This window comes from Magallana gigas, chromosome 6 (assembly GCF_963853765.1).
Source record: "Magallana gigas chromosome 6, xbMagGiga1.1, whole genome shotgun sequence".
Lineage (NCBI taxonomy): Eukaryota > Metazoa > Mollusca > Bivalvia > Ostreida > Ostreidae > Magallana > Magallana gigas.
In genome coordinates this window covers 56,393,472-56,420,024 of record NC_088858.1, presented here as the reverse complement: position 1 = coordinate 56,420,024, position 26,553 = coordinate 56,393,472, and the positions used below count along the sequence as shown (strand labels likewise).

The 26,553-nt window shown below is 36.7% G+C and overlaps 1 protein-coding gene across 20 annotated transcripts; it reads right to left on the bottom strand.

The window, feature by feature from the left end:
* Window positions 1-645: 645 nt before the first annotated feature.
* LOC105335534 (casein kinase I) lies at window positions 646-22,203 on the bottom strand. 20 transcript variants are annotated; one of them, XM_034469984.2, is made up of 13 exons: window positions 21,746-22,203; window positions 14,916-14,956; window positions 13,473-13,542; window positions 9,878-10,026; window positions 9,548-9,782; window positions 8,625-8,795; window positions 7,743-7,897; window positions 7,250-7,339; window positions 6,721-6,741; window positions 3,682-3,786; window positions 3,182-3,211; window positions 2,071-2,180; window positions 937-1,138 (listed from the first exon to the last, which is right to left on the bottom strand). In XM_034469984.2, the coding sequence occupies exons 1-13, from the start codon at window positions 21,912-21,914 to the stop codon at window positions 1,084-1,086; spliced, it is 1,401 nt and encodes a 466-aa protein (XP_034325875.2). In that variant the 5' UTR covers window positions 21,915-22,203; the 3' UTR covers window positions 937-1,083. The 20 variants fall into 20 exon arrangements, with proteins under 20 accessions (XP_034325892.2, XP_034325875.2, XP_034325877.2 ...); XM_034469986.2 differs by having other exon boundaries at window positions 7,752-7,897; XM_034469985.2 differs by lacking the exon at window positions 937-1,138 and adding an exon at window positions 1,427-1,613.
* Window positions 22,204-26,553: the final 4,350 nt, after the last annotated feature.

Below are 26,553 nucleotides of genomic sequence, written 5' to 3'. Positions count from 1 at the left end.
TGAGTTTCTTCCCAAATGATGGTAAATTGACAAAAGAAGAAAGTGAATTGTATACATATTCTACAATGATGTATATAAATCTGAGAAAACAAGAACCATGGTATCAAATGTAAACAAAACTGTATGTACAGTACATTTCAAAAAGCTCTTCATATAATACATCTGCCATTCTTGAGAGGAAAATTTATCTAATTTTCCGCATGAAAAGTAAATAAAAACAACTATTTAAAATGGTTGTAAACAAAAAAAATATCAAACAAAGTTTGTTTGAACTTGGGATACAGCTGTTCCTTGGCACTGGTTCTGGGTTAACAGCACTGTGTCACTGTTTTACAGACAGTTAACTTGTCACTCTATTGTACAGGCGTAAGGTTACCTATATATTGTACAGGTGTAGATTTACCTATTTATTGTACAGGTGTAGAATTACCTATCTATTGTACAGGCGAATAGTTACCTATCTTGACCCCGCTCACAGACAGGTGTAGATCACCCTACTGTACACAGGCTGGCAAGATGGTGTTTACAGATTTTTTGAGAGAGATGCAAGAACTCAAGAGATAAACAAAATGGCACATATATAACATAGACCATCACACATCTGACGACAGAGTCGAGCCTCTGCTACACACACAGGCCTGGCTGCAATATGACGCAGTCATCATCTATAAACCATTGTTTCCCACTGTCTCAAGCTGATTACAGGAATATTTCATCTTACAAATATCTCATTGATCTTATTAATAAGTTCATATAATTTGCAAAATAAACATTTACTAAGTATTATAATAACAATTTATCACACTTCAGTCCTCAGAAATATATTGCTGTTTGGCAAATTTGTACAATAATTGGAACATCTGAACAGGGTCTTCATTTGGACAAGTTATCAGACAGGGAAACCCTGTGTGTACTTAACAATAACCATCCATGAAGTGAATGGGTCAGAGATTTGGGTCTTCTGATTCACTCAAAAGACCAATTGATGGCGCCTCTAGCCGAGGGCTGGCAATAAGAACGATCCCTTCCAAAGACCGGCGTTAACGGGAAATAGTGTACATTGTCCCCCACCATCGGTTCTTGTCATTTCCGCCTCTTTCCTTTCCGTGGTCTCTTTCTCCGTGTGAAACAACAGCACCTGTGGTGAGAATCACAAGAGGATGTGTGCAGCCACAAAATGAATCATTACATCCACTATAGTTTTTTTGTACGCTGACCAAACTCTCTTGACCAGTCTAAGAATTTAGCCACTTCCGCAAACACACACACAGTGACAATGGAATTAGTATAAATAATGACGGCATTGTAAAATATAACACAGATAACAAAATACAGTCACTTCCCCTCGGACTCTTGTCTCTGCCTCTGGTCTCCACACCCCACAGATATTTCCCAGTGGTTTAAAATACTCTCACTCACTGAACTATGACCACAAGTATCTTATTGCAGTAAAAAACAACAATGGAGAAACACACCAGAGATGGCAACATGTAAAAGTTTGTAACTTTTAAAAGACTATTTAACAAAAAAATCCATAAAAATAATTGACTGTAGTAAAGATGCTTTGTTAACGAGTGGTCTTCTTTTTCTTGCGTCGGCGGAAAAAACAGCATCTGAAAGCAACAAAGATTCAAGCCTACTAGCACAGTTTTAGAGAAATAAAACAGACAGTAAACAAGTCAGCGGTAAATAACATACAACATAATCAAATAGAAAATGGAGGAAATTGAAGAAATAACCTAACTTTGAACAACAGGCTCTCTCTCTCACTTTCAACAATTGACTCACTGCTCATTTTCCATATACAAGAGGAATTTTTATTATATAAAATTACATAATTTGCCCCACTACCATGTAACTTTAATAGCACATTTCTTTTTATAGGAAACTCATGATATGTTTGACTGATGTTCCACGCTCTTATTTTTTACAGTTGATGCAGGAACAACAATGTAGTAAAATAATTAATCTAAATTACAAAAAACAAATTTTTTTTTTGGTTTTTTTCCTGGTCTAGTTAGCATGGGAGGGAGGCTGGACCTTGACCTTGAGTGACCTTGGCCTACTTACTTTGTCTCGCTGTTGTCTTCCTCCTGCCGGTCCTTGCTGAGCTGTAGGGTGGAGTGTTGGCCCATGTCATTGTCTTCTGTGTTTACGTCCCCATTGTTGGAATTCAGCACCTAAAAAACCAACCCTTCATGGTCAACACTACAGCTATATCCACACGCTTTATTTCCATGTTAAAAGTTACTGACTTTTAATAATTCCTTTTGATTTATTTTACTCTTTTATTTATTACTAATAATTTCAGCAATTATGTACTTAAATAAAAATCATTCCGTCATTTTCCAGTTGAAAAACGTTTGTTGCACGAGTTTACAAATACATGAAGCAATAAGAGAAATGTAAAAACGTGAGTGAAATAAAATATATGTAATGCATCCAATAAGGCCTTCGTTCTATTACTGGGGATCAGTCATACAAGATGTTTCTGTGGTTGGCAGGAGCATAAACATTGTTATTGTCAAGTGATAACAGTCCGCTACATAACATCGTCAGACAATAGACGTGGATATTGAGACATCATTCATTTGATATATGTATTCTTTGTTTTACTTAGATATTAGACGTATGAGTTGTTACAGCTTAGTATACGAGGAGATAGTGAGCAGTACCAGGCAGCAGAGAGGGACAGTGCAAAGCAAACAGCGATCACATGATTCATTATGAATATCACATGATAAACAGCTGATATCATATGAACTTGTATCGATATCTCATGATCATGTGATCTCTTATATGTGGTAAGAAATGATTGAGTAGATTGGAGTAGAACAGTTTACTGATATCTTGTTATAATACCAAACATCAAGTAATTCTATCGTGGTTCAAAAGCTGAAAATTGGCAGGGCAATTTTTTGTTCTCTTAAAGCCACGTTATAACACAGTAATCAGTTTGAAGTGTGAATATCTGCCAATATATGAATGTCATTTCAATTTTCTTTTCTGGATAAACTGCAAAAAAATTCCTAAATCCACAATTACTTAATATAAGGTATTGATATTATATTGATATCACATGATAAGATTCATGATCAAAAGATATCACATGATCAAAAGATATCACATGATCAGATACAGATATCACATGATAAAATACAGATATCACATGATAATATACCGTATATTGTGACAATAGAGCTGGGTACGGCTGTGGAACACAAAAAATAAAATCTTGAATGAAACAGAAAAGGCACAAATAATAATCTATGATCAGAGAGTAAACAATTGAATTGATCTTAACTAGACAAGCTTGTTACATTGGTCATCATTAATTTAACAGGATGCACACCCCTGCTTCTAAGCAGACGCTGAAACAAGGAATGCATCATTTTGTGAAACATGGCTTAAACAAGCAAACTTATACAACGATAAAGACTGACCTACTGCTTGATTAAATGATAGCAAATTTAATAGGAAAATGAACAAATGGTACAAGATACATGATGTACAAGCCAAAAGTAAAAAATATTAACTAAAACGCATAAAGCTCAAATCTCCAAGCTTCACCGGGATCCCAGGCATAGTTGTACGACAGTCAAAGTCGGCTTCATAGCAAATTCAGGACAAAATTCCCAAAGTGACAAACACTACAAAAATGGAGGGAAATTGAGAAATTACCTGCACTGAGCCCCCGTGCCTATCGGGCGCGAGTCCGGCGCCCAGATAGTGAGCGGTGTGTCGGGAACTCTCGCCCCACGCTAGCCCCCTCTGATTAGTACCGGGCTGAAACGGCAAACCAGTGATGCAGAGTTGAATGATGGCTATATTACAGGATGAAGATGTGGATCACGTGAATTCTCTATCATGCCCAGCAGGGGGTTATGGCCAGAAAAATAAACCTGACATTATTTTGGTTTGTTGAAGCATGAGAGAATAAATAAAAGACCTTGTCTAAAAATAATTTTGAACAGATTTTCAGGACAAATGGCTGAGGAACCTCTAACAGTACACAAAATGTTCCTCTTGCTGTTGGCAGCGACACATTACACAATATTGTTTCAGTAATCAGCAGGAGATAACTAGGGAGGGGTTGTTAGGGAAGTCAGCTTCTATGCATGGGAGAGAATCCGTTTTTACATGATCCTATAAAGTCATCAATATAAGGCAAAGAAAATCAATGTTTAGTGTCTCTGGCATCCCTTAATTTTCTGTTTTAGGGGAAAAATTGAGTTATTCCCCTTTTCAAATCTCACTGCCAAGAGACTAAAGATTAATTCTTTTTGGCCCGACACAAAAACATGTTAAAGAAATGATTAGTACTTAATCATCCATCCCACTGAATGAAGGTGCATCATGACATACGACATGATTACTGGGTACTACATTGAACAAACCTCAGACATTTCTGTAAGAGGAACTTATGATTTCATAATAAACTAGTGATTCGACTTCAGCCTGTCTTGAGGAGGAGACTCATTCATACATTAATGAGTTGGTACAACAATACAGAGATCAATTAATGAGACAGACACTTCATGATGCTGAGTATGAAACAAAACGACACAGAGCCAAGCATTACATCAGCAGAAGCAGATAGCTGGACATGGAGTAGTCGGCCCCTGATTCTAGTTCTAATAGCCAGCATGCATACCAACATCACAAAATGCAGAAAAGACACTTGTTGTTTTTCATCCATGAATCAAACACATGTAACATGTTAACAAAATCAAAGCTGTTGTTTGTAAACAAATACATACATGTATGACAAAGCTTGTACAATGCAAAATACAGCAAACATCAAAAATAAGTATCAGAAAAAAACAGCTTAAATCCTAATAATTTCTATAACTTTAATTATTAATCTATTTAAAGGCATGGCCATATTTCAGTTGGAAACTTTGATTTTTCCATTTTAAATGCTTACCAAGCTCAACAAAAGTATTTATATTTGTGCAATAAAGTGGTCGACCACAATTCTGATGTCAGTTGTTGAGTCAGAGTTAAGAAAACTCACAAATACTTCTCATGCAGACAAGGCTCCTAGCATATTTTTGCTATATATATTGGTGTTAAATGTTTTAAATATTTTTTTCTGCATGTAACTTAACTATGGAAAAAATCAAACAGTTTCTATTTTTTGTCACATCTCGCTTAGTAAAAGATACATTATTTTCTATTCAGAAATCTCTATACAAAAAATAAATCCTAGCACTAGCTAGTCAACATAACAAAGAATCATAAGCGTTGTATCTCACTTATTAACAAGTCAATGAAGTTTAAATTTGAGCTCACAGAGTTCAGCATGAAATTTCAAAATGTTCAGCTCAAATTGTGATCACAGCCTTTCAACCAATTTGATGTCAACTATCAATACTTTACAGATGAATAAATAGAAATTAGATTCACACATTGTTACACAACACAGTGAAACACATTCAGAATGGTTTGATATCAGGGAAATAGTCGGATTTCTTGTGTTAGTGCAAAGTCAACACAATGCTGTCTCTATATCTCATTAATGAAAAGTATGGTTTCTAAATATTAAAAAAAAAACCAGAACACTGGCAATGTCTCGGTATCTCACTGATATACATACAATAAGAGTAATAAGTTAAAAGTCTCCTACACCAATTGTCTGGTAACATCTACATATATCTACTGTAAATAGCTTAATTCTCAACTTGAATGATGTCTCAATAACATAAGAGGAGACCAAAGCACCTTGATATCTAAAAAAGATGCCTCAGTATCATGTAAATGAATGCATAGTTATGAAGAATTGTGCAACTTCAAAATGATCTCATTATATCACTAAATCATTCTGGAATATGGAGTGTTTTTTTAATTTCACACACCTCTAATATCATTAGTTGTGTTAACCCCCTCCTATTCATCCCTTTATATATAGGCTCTGTCCTTTGTACAAAGCCATCAAGACATGCTTACAACAACAGCACATTATCAACTCTGAACTTGAATCCTTATCTTATGTTTTATTTATCTGAAATGCATCAACAACAAACCAAAGTTTTCTAAAGAATTCAATTAATATTTTGAATTATCAACACTTTTGTGAGATTTTCAAGTTCAGAGATTGACTTTTGACATCATCAAGCAGATTAATAGATCATGCAAAAGAGGCTCAACAAATGCTTGGGTAGGGTGAAGAGCTGAAACGAATATTTCTACACAAAACATGATACATATACATGTAGCAGTATGGTCCAGAAGTCACCAGGGCTTTGTGCGTATTCCTTACACCAAATATTTGTATCTGTATATACACCTTCAAGTGTTCTCAAATATTTAACCAAATAACCCAGAGTTGGTTCCCCTTACATTGTTTTGCTTCTAGTTGTGCAGTAGCTTGAGAATTACAAATATATTGACTAATGAGGAGAAAATTACATAGGTTATTTCATAGCAGATTTTTCTGTATATCAATCAACTAACTTACTATATTTCCCCTTCAAAAGAAAGTTGATTTCAATCACAGAGTTTCTTACATTGTTGAATAAACTCTTGAATAATGGAAATTAGTACACACATATAGCTTTCCTTTCCACAAACCTTATTCCATATATTGTGGATTAATTGGGTTAATAGGTTTAATAGGTCTTTGGTATATACTAGAATATATGGAGATGAATAGGTGCTTTTTTTTCTCTATGAAGGCCGAATCAAGATAAATCACATATAAGGGGTCTGTTTTCTTACCTCGTGTGGCCGTTGTTTACTCTGAAAAAAAATGAATCAATTAAAGTCCTTGCAGACACATCCCCTTAATTCAGTTTACAACTATATTCCAAAACGTACATGTCTAGTAATTAAGCTTGATCCACCCTGCCATCCCTTTCCTTGATAATTTCTCTTGACAAAATTTGTATGGTCATTTGTTTTCACTGAAACTTCGCTTCAGCTCTTGAATAAGAACACATGCACCAAGATGAATGAAGCAGAGAAGCTTTTGAAACACACAGCTTGTAATGATTATTGCAGACATAGAAGTTCACTAAGATCAGAGTGTCTTCAACCAATTACATATTGTGTGCATCAGTAAAAACACTGTAGCCCCAAAGAAATCCAGAGAGTCAATCATAGCAGTACAAATTCAAAACCAGTGCTCATGCAGACAGACTGATACGAGGCGACATTGTCACCAGACAGACTGATACGAGGCGACATTGTCACCACAGACCACCAGTCAGTGGCACGCACTATATTCCTTTTGGGGGGCCTATGTTACCTTCTTTGGTTGAGGGTGGTGCCGTCCGGGGGTCTCACTCGGTTTGGAGGGTCCGATCGCTTCCTGTGAGGGAATGGGCACCGGAGTGGACTGTGAAGACAAGAAATGTATCTCCAATGTTCAATAATTCTCATACTACACAAATTTATAGAGCCAAGATATTATCATTATCACCAGTAAATAGGAATTCTTCTGTGACACAACTTGATATAATAATAGCTAAATTACCATCATCACCAGTATTAAGGAATTATCATGTGACACATCTTTATAGCAAAGTTTTTATTGGTATTTTACATACATGCTTATTTTTTTTTTAAAATTTCTTTATATTTCAATGTATATGATAAATAGGCCCAATGGGTTGTTATTGAACTGGACTCTCTTACACTAGCAGAGAATGTCGAGCTTATAAATCTACTTCACAATGAGTGCACAGAGTAAGGTAATCAACAATGCTTTCCCCCGGTGCGGGAGTAACAGAGAGTTTTACCTTACTCACCTGCCGGCCGACCCAGTCAAAGTCCCAGTCACACTCGTAGCCCTTCTGGTACATGAGATCAGTGAAGAGTCGCCGCAGGTAGTCGTAGTCGGGCGTCTCAAAGAAGTCCAGCCGCCGCACGTAACGCAGGTACTGGGCAAACTCCTCTGTAAAAACACACACACAGTTACTACAGGGGTATAAGAGAAAAGCATGAAGACAATTAAAATCAAAATCTTTTAAAGGGTATTCTTTCTGTATCAGGTACAAGTTATGAAACTTTGAATATACACAGCTGTTTAATAAGGAAAATATAAAGATTTTCTTCTGCAAGGACTTAAACACTGTTTGAGCATTACACTTTTATACTGTGGTACACAGTGGATTAAAGAAACAGTAGACAGAAAGTGGTGTGCTGTAAAGTGACAACTTGTCATCATAAAGTGGCAGAAATAGTAAATCTGTATAGTATACACCTACAAGTTCCTTCTAGATAGATTTGGACAGGTTTATTATTGAACATGTCAGTTTTTAACAACATCATCTTGGATATGCACAGATTATCTTGCAAAATTCTCATACAGGATTTTTATGGGGCGAGACTTACTTGGGAAGTTCTCACACAGGACCTATATTGGGGGGTGTGTGGGGGGAGGTGAGATTTACCTGGGAAGTTCTTACACAGGACCTATATTGGGGGATGTGAGGGAAGCCCAGACTTACCTGGAAAGTTCTTACAAAGGACCTATATTGGGGGTGTGGGGGGGAGGTGAGACTTACCTGGGAGGTTCTTACAAAGGACCTATATTGGGGGATGTGAGGGAAGCCGAGACTTACCTGGAAAGTTCTTAACAGGACATACATTGGGGGTGTGTGGGGGGAAGTGAGACTTACCTGGGAAGTTCTCACACAGGACCTCTATGGGGGTGGCCCGTTTGGTGTCCCCAATCTTCTGGTAGCGTTCTTTCAGTGTGTCTGCCTTTAGCCCCTGCCACGGTAGGCTTCCTCGCAGGAAGTACATAAACATGTGACCTAAAGCCTCCAAATCGTCTCGCCGACTTTGTTCTACAAATAGCAAACAATGAATTTACCAAAATGTAAAAGAATTCATGTCGCACAAAGTCCTTGTTTACAGGGATATATATGCAAAAAATTATCTTTATGCACTACAAACTTCCTACTATAAAATGTAACACACAAGCTTAAGGCAAAGAAAATATAATTCACATATGGATATGGATTGTACTCAAACCTGTTACCATCTCGACCATGAACCAAAATTTGGTTCAAGGTCACTACATTTCATTCACTCATGAGTACTCTTTAATAGGTAATATGGGCAATATTTGGCTAAGGAGAGATAAAATGTGTAACAGACAACTTATATCAGACTTACTGAACATAGACAGATCATTCAGTGATCCCTCAAAGCAATGCCCAAAAGAAACTTAGGAAATCACATTATTTTTTACATTTATATTGAATACGTATAATGAATGTCTATAATGAACACTTTCACTTCTAGTACAAATATTATAAATATTTCACCACTATATGCACCATGAATACTTGACCTCTAATTCTACATAATTATGTATAATAAACACTTTCATAGACATACACTTTACATGGACATATCAAACAACTTTCACTTTACATGTACATATCAAACAGTTTTCATTTTGCATGTACATATTAAACAATCTTGCTTCCACAAATATTATAAAATTTTCACTTGTACATCCATTATGAATACTTTATTTTCTATGTGCATTGTGTGTCACTTTTACATCTGATCAGAGGTTTGTGGTACGTACCTTTCCCTAGATGTGTGTTAATGCTCATATAGCGGGCGGTCCCTGTCAAACTCTTGTGTTCCCTGTACGGTATATGTTTGTGAGTTTCACTGTCAATGTACTCTTTGGCTAAACCAAAGTCTATTATATGTATGATATGTTGTTTGTTAGTCGACTGCCGTCCTATTAAGAAATTCTCCGGTTTCACATCCCGATAAATCAAGTGTTTAGAATGCACAAACTCCATCCTAGAAATCTGAAATGACAAGATCAGTGGGGTTAGAATCTTACAAGTTGTATATACCTGTTTTTATTTCCACTGACAAACAAGACTAGTGCTGAATCACTTACCAACTGTATGGCTATCATTAACACAGTCTTGAGGGTGAATTTTCTGTCACAAATGTCGAATAAATCCTCTAAACTTGGCCCCAACAACTCCATTACCAAAGCATTGTTCTTAGCACTTGGTCCGAAATAGTACACATTGGGAATACCCTCTGAAAATCAGAAAACACCAATCAAATCATGTAGTATTCTACAGAGGCTGAATACTCCCCTCTATAAAGCAATTACCTTGGTTGAATGTCATGACCTGCTGTCAGGTCATTAGCGACCATCTTTTCACACAGACTCTAACTGATGAAAAAAAAATCCCTTAAATGGGAAAAAGGCAGACTTGTACTATTTGTATACATAAACATGATAAAACCATGTATCTGTTACATACATGTATACAAGGTGTTGGGCAATCAGAAAAACACGTTACATGTATTGTTCCCTACTGTGCAGTCCGGTGAACTGAATATTTACTCTTAAATTTAGTATAGAAAATAAACTCAGGTAATTTTTTCACTGAAATTAAACACAAGTGCCAAAACAGAAGCTTGCATTTTTCTTTGGCCCAATTCATCGTATGATAGCTGGATAGAGGGACTAAATATTATTCTGACCCAAAGAGAATTAAAATGGGTCATTGACTGGCTTGTCTTGTAGCCAACATTAACTGTTTGCGGGTTATTGAGATCTGAAATCGATATCAAAACAGTTACAGACAACACCAATTCAATGCCATGCTAGAGGTTCTGTTTAAATTCAGTCACAGACCCCACACTGGCTAAACAAACAGAGAGTAGGGGTGTCAAAAGTCCTCAGCTGACCGTGTATAGGACAACAGCTTGTGAATTGTGCAGGACTTTATTTGATACACAGGTAAACATGTTCAGGTGAATGTAATCCAGTTGTCAACACAAATAGTGACCAGAGTTAAAAGTTGCTGATCCTTTTCCTAATCTCTCACTGACCAGTATAATACGGCCCCCAGGCCCTGGAACCCACCAGTATCCCTTAATTCAGTCTACAGCCTACGGCCCTATATGTTTCTCAGTACATATAAAAAATCAGTCATCAAAATTTTTTTCACATGTGTGAAATCATATCATTTATCAGAAATACACAGGCAAGAAATAAGCTGGACATGGCACAATATGCAGAAATTAAATTCTTAGCGGAATATATACCAGGCATTCCCTTAAGGCACTGCTCACTTCATTTTAAACAACAAGGTGTACAAGTCACATTCTAAAAATTGCTGAAATTCATTTAACACAGGAATGTACAAAAGTTTGAGCCTAAATGAATAAACCTCAATTAATTCAGCAAGAGTCCTAATTAATTCTTCATCACTGAAATTCTTTCCTGGAATTCATCATATGAATTTTTTCTATGCAAATATGACATTCATAATGGTAAACAAATCTGTTTGTCATATCAAAGCTGTCTGAAAAATCAGTGCTGCTCTAGCACTGGTGTAGAGAATGCCTGTCACCTGCATCTCTCTATCTCTCTCTCTTTACCCCCACCCCCCAACAATCCCCGCCCACCACCCAGAACCCCCTGTGTACAGTTATAGGGGCAATGAGAGGAGGTGTTTCCTACAGCATTAAATGGCTCTGAATGAACAGTGTTGTTCTGTTAAGTAAACAGTTCACTCAAGACCCAGTTACTAACAGTGAAATAAAGGAAGTAAAATCTCCACTAGACTGGGGGCACATTGATGCGTCAGTTCATGCATCACCTCCGTCAGGCAATTGTTTGTAATGAACTTTAAATTCACGGACAATGACCTCCAGATTTGTGCTGCATAACTTCCGTCAATATCAATTAAGTCACAGCTAAAAATCCTATTGTACAACTTCTAATTCTGCAATTAACCAGAATCTCTCTTACAAACAAACTCTCTTACAAATTGTTTTAAATATTACTTGGGCATATCTTACACCACATTTTACTTTCCCATTCATTTTGCAAGCAAACTAACATTTTTAAACCTAACAATCACACTGGGGTTTTAATTCCTGAAGCAGAATTAGATACCTATACCTATATTTATTTGACATGTTTCAACCAGACTTTGTCCCACTTTTGAATGATTAAAAAATACCATTAAAGAGCAATTCAAACCAACATTAAGAAAACATTTTTAAAGGAATCTTTACCGACATCAGACATGTAATTTCTTTTTAACTTATCCGAAGAAATATAAAAGAATGAAAAATTTCTATCAGAAATTGATATTGGGGATAGACATCTTTGATTCATTCAGAACTCAACAGAACACCATTTAAAACATAATCATCCATGTTCTGGCCTGTCATATGTTATGCAAAATTTCTTTATTTTCAGCTGTATCCTTTCACCAGATGAGATATATGGTGCAATCAGACACCTTACACATCTTTAATTCTTACAAAGTTGGGAACGAATATATAATTTAGACCCAATGAATATAATTTAGACATACAGAAGTACATTTATTTAACAATAGTCCAGAAATAACCAAACTTGAGGAAATAGAATCCCGGGACATAAAATAATGCCCAGCTGTATCACACCTCTGTAAGGAGGCAATGTGAGCTTCCCTAGAGGTCCTCGTAAAGCCCTAGTTCCATTTCCTCAGTGTCTGACATTTACACAGCTTGGGATTAAAAGAATCCAATAATTGTCTCAGCATGTTTCCTAAAGACTGAAAGGAATTTTTAACTGACCAATCAGAATTCTTATGAGATAATGGGATGAGGAGTCAGATCAAGGGATTTTTTGGTCAGTCAACACTGCCCACATACACACTACATACAATTCCTTTAACCCTTAAATTCAATAATTTCAAAAGTCTTATATTCCAAACCATAATTTCATCAATTTGAGATGATGTTTCATATAGGATCTCTCATGATTTGCGATGGTATATGATTTTTATCCAACGAGTTGTGTGTTTTCTATCCCCGAGCCTTGGCGAGGGGATAGAAAACACACAACGAGTTGGATAAAAATCATATACCATCGCAAATCATGAGAGATTCTTTTTATCACATGTTTTACCAAATATTTTGTTAATCCCAACTTTTTCTGTAAAAATTGTGATTGTGAGCCACACAACACATTATTTACAACACGTCAACAACGTTACGCATGGAAAAAAAGTTCCTTGAAGTTTAACAAACAGACATTCATTTTCGATCATTTTTTTATGAATTCATGACAAACAACTGAAACAACATTAAATGTTTCAAATTTACATCTCAACACCCCTCAACTGAATTAATTATTTACTTTTTCATTCTACGTCAATCAACCGTCTAAACCTACGTAATGATTAACTATGACGTCACGTGGCGTAAGAACACACAGTGGAATATCAAAAATTTATCCCATGAGTGATATCCACCGTATATTGGGATAAACATGTGATAAAAATATTTTCCATTATATTAATGATACTTATGTACTACAATGTAATTTGTTGAATTTTTCAAATCAAAAAATGTAAGCAGGTTCTTTTAATAGACCTTCATAAAGAATAAAGCAGTGGAACCACATTCTCTTCAAGCTCCAACACTATCAGATTGATCCCTCCCCACATCTAGGACTGACAGAGTTATCTTACCTGACTGTCCCAGCTGTTTGTAGAATCTGTACTCCAGGTGTAGCTGGGGGGCTCGAGATTTCATGGGCTCCTACAAAATATAACACAGTAGGGTAAAGACAGGGGCACCCAACATGTAAAAACTGAACCTTATATCTAAACCGCAATAAAAAGTGGAACATATGTATAGTGTACTTGAATAACAAGGCAAGGAAAGGAGACAATGATTGCATCATTCTAAAAATAAACATGTCTGATGTACATTGGCTGACTAATGCTGTAAAATCACTATCAACTCCAAGTTTTCTGATTCTTTACATTACATTCTACCTTTAATTATGCTTCACATATATTCTATTTGCTTTGGGCTGTCTGAATGAAAGACTCACCACTTAAAATTAGTCTTCATTCATATTAGATTTATTCTGTGTTCAGTGGTAGAACTCAGTAGGTCATATTTGGGGGGAAAACAATCTTCCCATACACTTGGACACAAGTTAAAGTACAGTGATACCCTGTCATTCCTTCTCACAAAAGCTGTTCCTCTAGGACCTCTTTTATAATATTGCTAGGACTGATGCCCCCCCCCCCCCCCCCCCCCCCAAGTAACTGAACACAGAGTCCAGAGTAGCATTTGTTTTTCCTTTTGACTGGGAGTATCACACTTTTAAGGGTTTGGTGTGTTTTGAGGGCGATTACAAATTGTGAAAGAGGGTGAGGATTATAAGGTTGTTGTAGCATGGGATTTTGTTCTAGCTGTCTTATCAGCAAAACTTATCTTGTATTAAACCCATTTTTTTTACTGACATAAGATTTAGCTTAGCTTCAAACTATTGATTCCAACAGGAGACATTAGGTTCACTAATAGTTGTGTATAGGTTATGAATCATCTCTATCTGGCTAAGCTGATGATTTAGAAACTATCACAACTAGTTATTATAACCTGCAGTCAAAACTTGTTATCTTATCACACTGGATCCTGTGGAAGCTAGGATAATTAACAGTGCAAGTTATGGAACAAGGTGGGGGGGGGGGGGGGGGGGGGGAGGTTGGGGGAGGGGGAGGGGGTCGCTAGAGATTGTGTAGTGTAGTGATCTCTAACTGGTCGTTCCATACAAAGTAATAGAAAGCTTCACATGATCAGGTATCTCTAGACCAGCGTCTGATCATGAGGATGTGCTACATCTCAACATATCGGGAGTAAACATGTTTGTGACACCATTGGTGAATCAATGCTGAAGTTGTTGATGATGAAGACAGTGTCCACGGCCTTGTTATGGTTGAGGTTTCCACTATGATGTGTAGTGACATGGAGTGTGGAATGTAAACAGACAGACAAACAACACTGTATGACTTCTATCTCAGCAATGTACAGGGAATAGATCATAACACCCCCCCATTCAACATTCAACACTCCCCACTCCAGACTCCAATACTTCACAGCTCACACAATTCTATACTTACACATTTCACAGCCACATGTTCATTGTTGTACAGATTCTTCCCTGCAAAAAAGAAAAAAGAAATGATAAGTTAATTAACCTATAAATAAGCACGGAACTAAATATGTTTGTCATATTATGTAAGCTGTCAGGAAACAATGCAATGCATGTCAATGGATTAATGAGCTCACGGAAGAATTCTAATCATTTTACTACCATATACAAAACATGGTTTAGTCATCTTTTGCACAGTGACAAGAACATGACAATAAGAATATGGAGACAGGTTTCGGGTGCAGACAACCTCCCCCCCCCCCCCCCCCCCCCACACACACACAGAAGTTTTGATATCTGGGCAGTGATCTGTGACTGCCGTGAAATCAATGCTTCCCCCATCACTTTTACATTACTAGTTCTGTCTGGTTGTTTGCCACTTAAAACTGGATTTGTTCTTACAAAATGCAGCCCAGTGTCTTAGACAATTGATTGACTCATAAAAATCTGATAAAATTGATAGATACATAGAAAGCAACACTGTGATATGACCAGAGGCACGTGTACTCGTAGACCAACAACTCTTGTAATGTACTTGTAACTCCTGTACTGTACTATTCAGGTCAAAGGTCATATCTATATCTATTAACGTGTTCAGCTCAATCAGAAACTCTTTCTAATGTTTTTTTTTAATTTTAAATATTTGTTTCTAGATTTGCTAAAATGAATATCAATATCAGGCAGATGAACAACAATGGGCTCAGAATTTCAAGTACAAAAATCAATGAAGAAATGACCAGTCAACAAAGTATGTAAAAACTAGACACAGAAATTGTTAGCCTTCTTCACCACCTTACAGTCGTTATAATGAACCATCTAAAAGAGTGGTTATAATGACAGAAATCTGCTGGATGTCTGGGGCGATATAAGATAAACCTCTACGTACACACTGATCAATATATATAATCCATTTCCCCGCTTATGCTCAAGTGTTTGATAAAAAAGCCTGGGGGCCTTCCATCAGAAAGAGTACAAAGCTCACAGGCAGTTGTATGATTTCAGATGTAACAGAAACTAAGACTTCTATACCAGATTATTTTGTAAGCTTCCAAATGCAGGCAGCATTAGATGACAAGGAAAGTCAGAGACAGACCGAGAGTTTAAGACAGATTGGACATCTGATACATCAGGTGAGCTACAATACCTGGATCTACCTGTAACAACAGGTACGCCTCGTTATTGGGCGCTGAGGAGCTGCCACTTTTAAGGGCGTCACACCCCTCCTTGTCACAAATCTGACCTTTGTTCTGTGTACATGTACTCCATTTTATCTTTTGGACACAATAATTATTCATAAATTTTTTAAGTTCAAAGTAGTTCAGGGACAGATGTAGAAGCTTTTCATGGCCCTAACTAATGTACAGTAGAAATGTTGTTGGTTACTTATGACTATGAGCAATACTTGTTTATTCATCAGTTCTGGGTTATGGAAGTGGTTAATACATATATATGCATAAATTTCTGCAAACTTGAACACTGAGCCATGAGTCCAACCTTTTACTTCCATGTCATTTGTCAATCTGCAGCGAAGCTCACTGGAAATCAATACAGAGCAGAGCCCCCAGTAATGCCTGTGAGGACTCTCTCCTGCCACTGTTTTATATAGCCCCTACCCCTGTGTGTCTGTCTTATATAGCCCCTACCCCTGTGTGTCTGTCTTATATAGCCCCTACCCCTGTGTGTCTGTCTTATATAGCCCCTACCCCTGTGTGTGGGTCTTATATAGCCCCTACCCCTGTGTGTCTGTCTTATATAGCCCCTATCCCTGTGTGTCTGTCTTATATAGCCCCTACCCCTGTGTGTCTGTCTTATATAGCCCCTATCCCTGTGTGTCGGTCTTATATACCCGCTACCCCTTTGTGTCTGTCTTATATAGCACCTCTCCCTGTGTGTGCCGGGGTAATATCACAGTTCTACACACTCTCTTATTCTCTTCCTAAAAGTTTCTACACTTTCAGCTAAATTTAGTACAGTTACATGTAACGTAGAATGGGAGAACAGGATAATCTAACTTTAAAGTGAAGTACTGACACAATCCTGCACAATAACTCGATCTGGTGTCTGCATTATTGTCTCTACTCCTTGTGAAGCCATTGTAATCCATAAGAGACTTACAGAGCTAGATTTTAAAAGTACAATGCTATAGCATGTGTGCAGATTAGTGGTCATAAAAGTCTCATTAAACAGTCCAAGGACTGGAGTAAGGCAGGGACGGTGTCAGTGCTGGTTCAATTAATCTAGAGCTGACAGTGTTGGACCATTGTCCAGAGTAACATAATTAATACATCCCTTGTTCACACAGACTGAGAGGTACTGAGGTCTCAGTACCTGTCGTTTGTCCACTTCTACCTTACAACATCAATAAATCATCACAATTAGCACTCAACAAACACAGCTGTACATTCAGCTCAATAAAATTAACGATATGTGCATACAAGTGCAGTGGAGGCCCCAAACCTGCTGAATCAGCAGATCTGTGGCATGCCTGTAGACAGCAGAAAGGAAGCTACAGGAGAGCCTTGTCCTGATACACAACTCAAGGCCGTGATGACAAGTTCACTGGATGGAGGGAGGTTTCTCAATCTACATGAATGCATGCATACTTCTACATGTTGTATGGGGCAACTAACCATGAAGTACTTTCTTTAAAAGTAATGTCAAGTAAATGGGAGAACAATTAGCCTGATTAGACAACACAGAAGGTCGATATACCCGAGCACTGAGGAGCACAAGGAGTTCCAATAGATTGATTCCCGTTACATAAACCGATCATCAACTACCCATAACAGTTTATTACAATTAGAATTCTGAGGCTTGGCATAATGGCCACATAGAGACAGTATTTCCTATAGACTGTAAATGTAGTTACAATGTGTATATGTATTGATTGGAATGCATATAAAAGACAAGCCCATGAGTTAACTAGTACACCTCTGTCAACATCAGGGTCATGAACTTCCCTCTACACAACCACCCTGTCTGCAGAGAAAGTCACTGGCTTTATAACAATTTTGTCTACACAGAAAGTCAGTCACTGGCTATATGACGACCCCCTCTACAGTCACTGGCTATATGACGACCCCCTCTACAGTCACTGGCTATATGACGACCCCCTCTACAGTCACTGGCTATATGACGACCCCCTCTACAGTCACTGGCTATATGACGACCCCCTCTACAGTCACTGGCTATATGACGACCCCCTCTACAGTCACTGGCTATATGACGACCCCCTCTACAGACACTGGCTATATGATGACCCCCTCTACAGTCACTGGCTATATGACGACCCCCTCTACAGTCACTGGCTATATGACGACCCCCTCTACAGACACTGGCTATATGATGACCCCCTCTACAGTCACTGGCTATATGACGACCCCCACTACAGTCACTGGCTATATGACGACCCCCTCTACAGTCACTGGCTATATGACGACCCCCTCTACAGTCACTGGCTATATGACGACCCCCTCTACAGTCACCGGCTATATGACGACCCCCTCTACAGTCACCGGCTATATGACGACCCCCTCTACAGTCACCGGCTATATGACGACCCCCTCTACAGTCACCGGCTATATGACGACCCCCTCTACAGTCACTGGCTATATGACGACCCCCTCTACAGTCACTGGCTATATGACGACCCCCTCTACAGTCACTGGCTATATGACGACCCCCTCTACAGTCACCGGCTATATGACGACCCCCTCTACAGTCACCGGCTATATGACGACCCCCTCTACAGTCACCGGCTATATGATGACCCCCTCTACAGTCACTGGCTATATAAAGACCCCCTCTATAGTCACCAGAAAACAGGACTGATGATGCATGGTCAACTACACAGCAATCATAATGACTGCCCAACCGAGAAATCCTCTACTTCCTAAGCAATTTTGGGGTCATATCTTTAGAAGTGAACTAGCAATGTTTTCAGTACCGTTTTAAAATAAGTTTTACTTTTTACTCTAACTTGTTTTCAATCAATTTTCAAAATAAAGCATGCACTTGTCAATTATATTGGATTTTGATCCACAAAAAAGACACCTGAATTCAGCCAGCTTCTTCACTGAGGGATTACAGAGGATAAGAACCATAAGCCTCAGGTATGTTTATGTAAACAAAGCATACAGTTTGTATGTACACAAGATTCAAAGCCTAAAACCTCTATAGGTATATGTAGATGTGACTCCAGCTCTACAGGTACATGTACATGTGACTCCACATCATGATTGTCATAACAACCGATATCTACTGCAATTCTCAATAATAGTGCATTTATTTTATTATAATAATGGAGGGAAGTCATAAGAACTCTGGGCCCCTGCTACTGTCTTCATAAATTATAGACCGAGGTTATATTGTACATTAATATTAAACATTATAACAGCATTGTTTATCAACACCCAAAAAACATACGGCATTGACTAGTGTCACAATAACGTGGTTAACAATTAAACTCTGAGCTCGACCTGATGGCTGTAGAGAGACTGTGGGTTGACGCTCAGAAGGGAAGCAAGTCATTGAAGGCGACAGGATGTCTGAGCCATCGTTAGCTGTCCGTCAGCCGTACACAGAGCACAGCAGAGTGTTCTGTACAGGGATATCTACATCCTTTCTTCTTCTGTACAGGGATGTCTAGGCTAACAGTCATTTATATTGTACGATATTGTATCGAGATTCCTAATACAATGATCCTACTATATATACAGGGGTATTTATAACTAAACCTCAGTGACAGGTGTATAGGGACATACATCATGTACATATTGCTATAATACAGATACTAATTACAATCATTGTTATATCAATGTACAGGGATCTCTGAACAATCACCTGCTGTTATGTTTATTCATATCATATAAAACATGTGTTGTAATTGTCTAATATCTCTTTCAATGTTTACTGGATAATATGAAGCTGTGTAAATGTAACCTAACCTAGTAATACTGTAACACACCATCACCATGATCAAAGAGTGAAATTCATGTAATATCCAGACAAATACAGGAATGCCATCACAGAGTGAAGTCATGTAATATCAAAACAAATACAGGAATATCAAGAACTGAATGTCTCTGAAATCAGAGCTGTCAAACACAATTCAACCAACATTTCATATTTTTTCTAGTGTTGAAATGAATTTCCTGAATTTTTAGTTTTGTGGCTTCTTTTCCCCCAATCATAAAGCCCTGTCCCAAAATGATGGGGAAAATTAACTCCACTTATGAAATAGATATCTACATGTTCATCTACACAAAAAAAAACAGCAACATATATACAATTCATTGCATAATATTTGAAGCTTTTTGTACTCTGTGGCTTTTTAAGTTTTAGTTAAGTACAGATTAAGTGAATAGCCAGTCGTTACAACTCAGTGGAAGAATCTGGGACGGTAATTTCTCCAACATATAGATATCAATTTGTTATTTGCAGAAATTATTGATTTGAACCATTTCCAGTCGTGTTGTGCGATACACACTGAATCATACATCGAGATTCCTCTACAGAGATTCAGGAAGTATAAACAGCTTGAGAACGGACTACCTCAACATTGGAGACATCACACAGCCTCGCGGTGTCCGTCAAAACCACTCCAAATTACATGGAAATATACATCATTTACACAATGCAATGTGAAGTTCAAGATGTTTACCAAAAACCATTTCATCACTTTTCTGATTAAATTGTTCCTATTTCACAAAAAATTCAATGACTAGATCTAATAAAATCTTTTGTACTTAAACAGGTTTCCGAAAATTTAATAACTTTCAAAACTTATAATTCTCTGATATGGCATAAACATTTTATTGAATGTTATACAAATAACAATATGATACACTCATTTGTACAGATATACGGCTTTGATAAAGCACAGTTTAATTTTCTTAACCTATCAATTTTGAAATGAGTACACTATAACAAATTACCATAAGGCTTTTCTAATTAAACCATAAAAAATGTGTAACCAAGGAAGAACATGCATGGAAAGGTCTCAACATTTACACAACACTGAAAGAATGAGAAAACTGAAGAAATTGTTGCTCCAAAGAAGAATAAAATGAACGCTGGAAATTTGGGATTTTCTCAAAATGATGGGAACGTCAGAACTTTGTTTTACAAGCGTGAGATTGATTCTGGTTCAAAACCTCTCTAGATTTAATGGATTATCTCTCAAACAATTTATATCACTTGTAGCATATTCATGAGAATATTATTACTTCATAAAAAAAGTAGTGGTATATCTCAAACTCTATAACACAATACAAAGGCAACTCCAAGATAATGACACATGCATATCTCAAATTTATGTTTCAAATCCAGAAACATTTCATATAATCTGATCAGAATCCAAAGTGTATCATTCAACTGTTCATCCTTCATCCAGCTACCTATAATAAAGATCCTCGAAAACTCTTGTGTTGAATCATCTTTGCTCAAGGTTATTACAAAGAAGACCTTTTAAATTTTTAACAGTAGACAATATTGCCACTTGAAATCCCCCACTTTGTTGATGTGTTTACCCTTCAGACCATGATGTCCTTCACCCCTGGCAGGCTGAGAACACCAGGATACAACAACGACACTTGAACATAAATGACTGACACATGGAAATAGTTTGACTTGACACACACTGAAACAAAATGATAAGCATTGATTTCATTTCAAGTTTTATGACATTAACTGCCACACCCTTTCAATCTTTTGTTCATGGAAAGCACTACCCTCACTCTTATAAAGCTTGCCCTGGACATTCCTCCCCTTAACTTATATAGTCTTATAAATTCTTACCCAGTCTTAACTCTCCAAAGTTACCACATCCTATCTTCTTTCCCACTCTGAAGTTGGGTCCCACCATCATTGGGCCAGCTGAACTCCCTGTTCTGTTCTGCATACTGCGAGCACTTTGTTTTCTTCCAGATCTGGATGCTTCTTCGTACTCTCTCACTTGAGAGTGCATACTATTTCTCAGCAACTTATACGCTATTTCTGATTCTTTGACGAACAAATGTCTGTTTTCACCGTTTCAATGGAATCTCCACGTTTAGCACATTTACGACTTCGGTCATCTGATATGCCAACTCAATCCAAGGTTTTCCTTGAATTCAGGTGGAGGTGGATGAACTTTTCCCATACTACACTGTTTGTAAAGTAACCATCTATTTCTCACATACTAATCCTATCATTTTCACGACTCATTTTTCAGAAAATAAGACGATGACATGTTTGTTATTTTATCATGGTTTCCTCAATCGGGAACTACGTTACAGCTGCTCGGACGATTATAAATTATTCCGCAACACAAATAAAAATGTTTTACTCGTGACAAAGTCGTATAAATTTTGGTATTTTGCATCCGATTTAATGATATGGTAATTATTCTTGACAAAATAAATGAAATAATGAACGATTTCAATAAATAGGAACTATATTTTTGTGCGACTGTGTAAACCGGAACAAGAACATTGACCGCCCGGCAAAGTGCGCAAGTCGGGGATTCCCGTTACCAGGCGGTCGGTTTATTTATAATAAACATTTGATATGTATGACAGAGATACCAAAAACGAATATTTCTGTATTTGGCAAAATCTAATACGCGATCATCATACAGAAAAACTTTCTGTTCATGTGCAAATTAAAAAGTTATTTATGTTTCTGAGAAAACGAGCCGGTATATATCACGCCACTAAACGTCATTTCCGAGTTAAAAATAGGTCAATGCCCGTTCATAATTCGGATATAAACGAAATAGATTTTCCTAAAACATGTTAAAGGACGTGGGTTTGTTATCTCTTTAATTTTTAAGAGAGGGGGGGGGGGGTTACAAAATTATATCTTTATCTGTTTATAAGCAATAAGGAAAAAGTAAAATATTGTGGAGAAATATACATGAGTATATGAAGCGACATTTTAAGGAGGCTGGATGCGGATCACCAATTCAAGTTTTTATGCATCAGAACTTTCAGATATGACATCTTTGGTCATAAACTATCATTTAGTAGAGAAAACATTCCAAATATCTCAGCTTTTAAGATTGACTGTTTTCTGTATATCTTTATAATATAGAGACACATTCCAAATATCTCAGCTTTTAAGATTAACTGTTTCCTCACAGAGATTTTTTCCATGTCTCGCGACGAGAACGCCCATAACCTCTCGGACATTTATTTTAAACTCTTTAGATATCTTTATGTCTTCATATAAACAATTAAATGAATTTGCAATTTTTCCTCACAGAGATTTTTTTTTTCCATGTCTCGCGACGAGAAAGCCCATAACCTCTCGGACATTTATTTTAAAGTCTTTAGATATCTTTATGGCTTCATATAAACAATTAAATGAATTTGCATTTTCCGAACTACATGAGGTCTATTTTTCACAGTGTATAATATATACTCACAGTAAATAACAACGTCTTTAAAACAAAGAAGACCATCGAGCAAATAAGACGCCCGGCAAATGTCCATGGCTTTAATCCTAAAATACAAATTTTAATTAGAAGATGGGGGAATAAGATGGCGCAAATGCCCATTCGGTTTAGTAGTGAAATACAATTTTAAATTTATTTTTCCCCAATTAAATCTATTCAAAATAATATATTATAATACAACTTTGCAAAAGCAAAATTTCTAACTATAGTCAGTTTTTAATATATTTAACAAAAAATAAGAAAAATATTGTCGGAAATTTTGGTGGTATCGAACCCGTAACATAAAAACCCTAGATATAATACGGTTAGCTTATGCCAGGTACTCTAACCACTGAGCCATTTCAGACACAACAAAGGCGGCTTTTTAAATATTATGTTTGACTAAGGTCACGAATTACCGGACTTGTATTATTTTTTCAATACGTTCAGTTGTTGGGATACAAAATGATATTTTTAATGTATAGTGGGTCATCTCTTCACGTTTTTGTTGATTGAAATCTGTTTGTTTTCCATTAGACCTTAATTACACTATGAGAAAAATATGGAGCACAGACCCACTCTATGAAAGAAAATGCCTTTAAGTTCTAAAAAATGACAATATTTGCAGGTTTTGATACGTATACGCCTGTTTGAGTCAACATATTCCAAGTATTGAACATACCTACAGGTTACAAATCAATGATTCGTTAAATATATATTGTTTTAAATGATTTTAAAAAAAAAACCATCAGAGGACTATGTGCGGTTTTATGCATTTTTTGCCCCCAAAATCAAAGTTTTAAGAAGAGCTTTAAAAATACGGTGAAAGATAGTTAAAATCAAATTAGAAATAAAGGTGTAAAAGGTTATCACCACAGTGACGTCATAATGTAGAAATGACGTCATGAAGATTGCATTATTTTGATAAATTGTTGTTTTGTAGCAAAATATGGGTGTTTTCCGATGGTTTTTCGACTGGGAAACATCGAGCGCAGGCTTGCTCAAGTACCATTTTTTAGTATAATGTGTATAACTATCTGAAAAAAAAAATATATGTTAAAATCGCACTTGAGCAGACCTGCGCTCTATACTTCCGAATGCAAAATATACAGTAGAGAAAATTGAAAATATTTTCGTTTGTTTGCAAATTTGCGGGAATTAGGTCATTTAGATGACGTCATAGATAAACAGCGAACAAGCAATGATGACTAAAATTAGGATTAAAGTTTTAGGCATCCTCTATACAGTGATTTGTGAAGATTTGATTTTTATACGATACTATTTAAAAATTGGTTGAAATCGGGGGCAGATATTTGACCATACCGCACATAGTCCTTTGTTGATACTTTAATTTTTTAGTAGCCTGTCCGACCGCGTATGGGCATTTTACACGCCTTAGCCACCCATCTTCTTTATTTTTTTTTCATTAAATTAAATTTGTTTTATTATGATACATTTCTAAAAACAATTCATTACTATAGTCAGTTAAAAATTTTTAACATGAAGAAAACAAGACATTATTGCCTAAAGCTTTGGTAGTATTGAAACCTCAATCTAAAAAGACCTTATTGTATGCGGTAATCTACGGACAATTGCTCTATATTTAAAACCGTTTTAACAAGAGCTTGGACTTTGGGTAATTGTGTCAAACAGCGCTGTGACATAGATATGTCTATTTCATTGCTGGCCACCCAGTCATGGCTTTTTGAAATCAAAAGATTTGTCTGGGGTTTTTTTTAGATAAGAATACGCAATCGGTGCATATTTCTCTTGAAACCGTGTCATTTTTAACCTGTTTACGCAAGATTAGAACCATTTTAACAAAAGCTTGGACTTTTAGTAGGACTAAGCTATCTATTTCTTGCGTCAAAAGAAGTTAAAAATGACACGGTTTCAAGCGAAACATGCACCGATTGCGTATTCATAGCTCAAAAGCCAGTCAAATCTTGTTGATTTCAAAGAGCTATGACTGAGTGGCCAGCGATGAAATAGACAGGCCTACGTCACACCGTTGTTTGACACAACTACCCAAAGTTCAAGCTCTTGTTAAAATGGTTCTAGATAGCCACGCCTTACTGAAAGTCTAAGGTCTTTTTAAAATGGTTCCAAATGCCATAGATTATTGGTAAAATTATTGGTATAAAAAAATAAATATGTACAGAATTCCTAAATGCGATTGGATCTAATGTATATTGTGGGTCCGATCACTCCAAGTTTTTATAGATTGAAATTGATTCAATTCCCACTAAATTTTACTTAACCTATGATAAAAATATTGAGCACAGAGCCACTCTATAAAATAAAAGGCACTGAAGTTCTAAAAAGTGACACTACCTGAATATTTTGGTACGCATACACCAGTTCAAATCAACATACCCGGTATGTTCTATTGAATCCATGAAAGGATTATATCTCGTTAAAACATACATAGTTTGGATAGAATTTCTAAAAATCATCAGATATATTTTAATATTTTTATTTTTAGTATTATATCCATCCTAATATAGGCATTTACCTGCATTATCCCCTCCGGCCTTCTTTGTACATAAAACTTTATATCACGAGTACATATATAGTGTCTCAAAGTAATTTGCATGAACCTTTGATAATGATGAATACAGAAATTGAAATTATTTAAGGGCCTGAGATTGTTTTCTTCTTCTTATAAAGAACTAGAGCCAATGCTTCCATATAGTGACCTCCTAGCCTACCCATAATGCAATATAGCTACTATTGCGGAACATTATGGGTAGGCCAGGGAAACATGCCAAGTGATCTCCTTGCTCTCTTCTATCACAAATTATATCATTTTGGATTCTGAATTCCCGTGTTGTATTTCGAATTTAGTAGATCTTATACCAAAGACTAACACAATTTTCTTTTCTTTTGTAAGAGTGTACTGAAAGAACAAGTAAACAACCATATTAGACCGTCCGCCGCTTTCGGCATTTGGCTCCTTATAGAACCATTTTAACAAGACCTTGGACTTTCAGTAGGACGTACGTAGCTATCTCATTCTTGCGTCAAAACAAGTTAAAAATGACGCGGTTTTAAGCGAAATATCCACCGATTGCGTAGTCTACTAGTCTTAGCTCAAAAGCCAGACATATCTTGTTGATTTCAGAGAGCCATGGCTGAGACTAAAATATACAGGCCTACGCCACATTGCTGTTTGACACAACTACCTAAA

Bases quoted from the DNA above. Each gene is read 5' to 3' on its own strand.
- LOC105335534 (XM_034469984.2), bottom strand. From the start codon at position 21,914: ATGCACTCTCAAGTGAGAGAGTACGAAGAAGCATCCAGATCTGGAAGA. The intron at 13,543-14,915 runs GTAAGTATAGAA...TATATTTTGTAG, and splicing joins AACATGTGGCTGTGAAATGT to GAGCCCATGAAATCTCGAGC. The intron at 1,139-2,070 runs GTAAGTAGGCCA...TTCTCACCACAG, and splicing joins GAAGACAACAGCGAGACAAA to GTGCTGTTGTTTCACACGGA.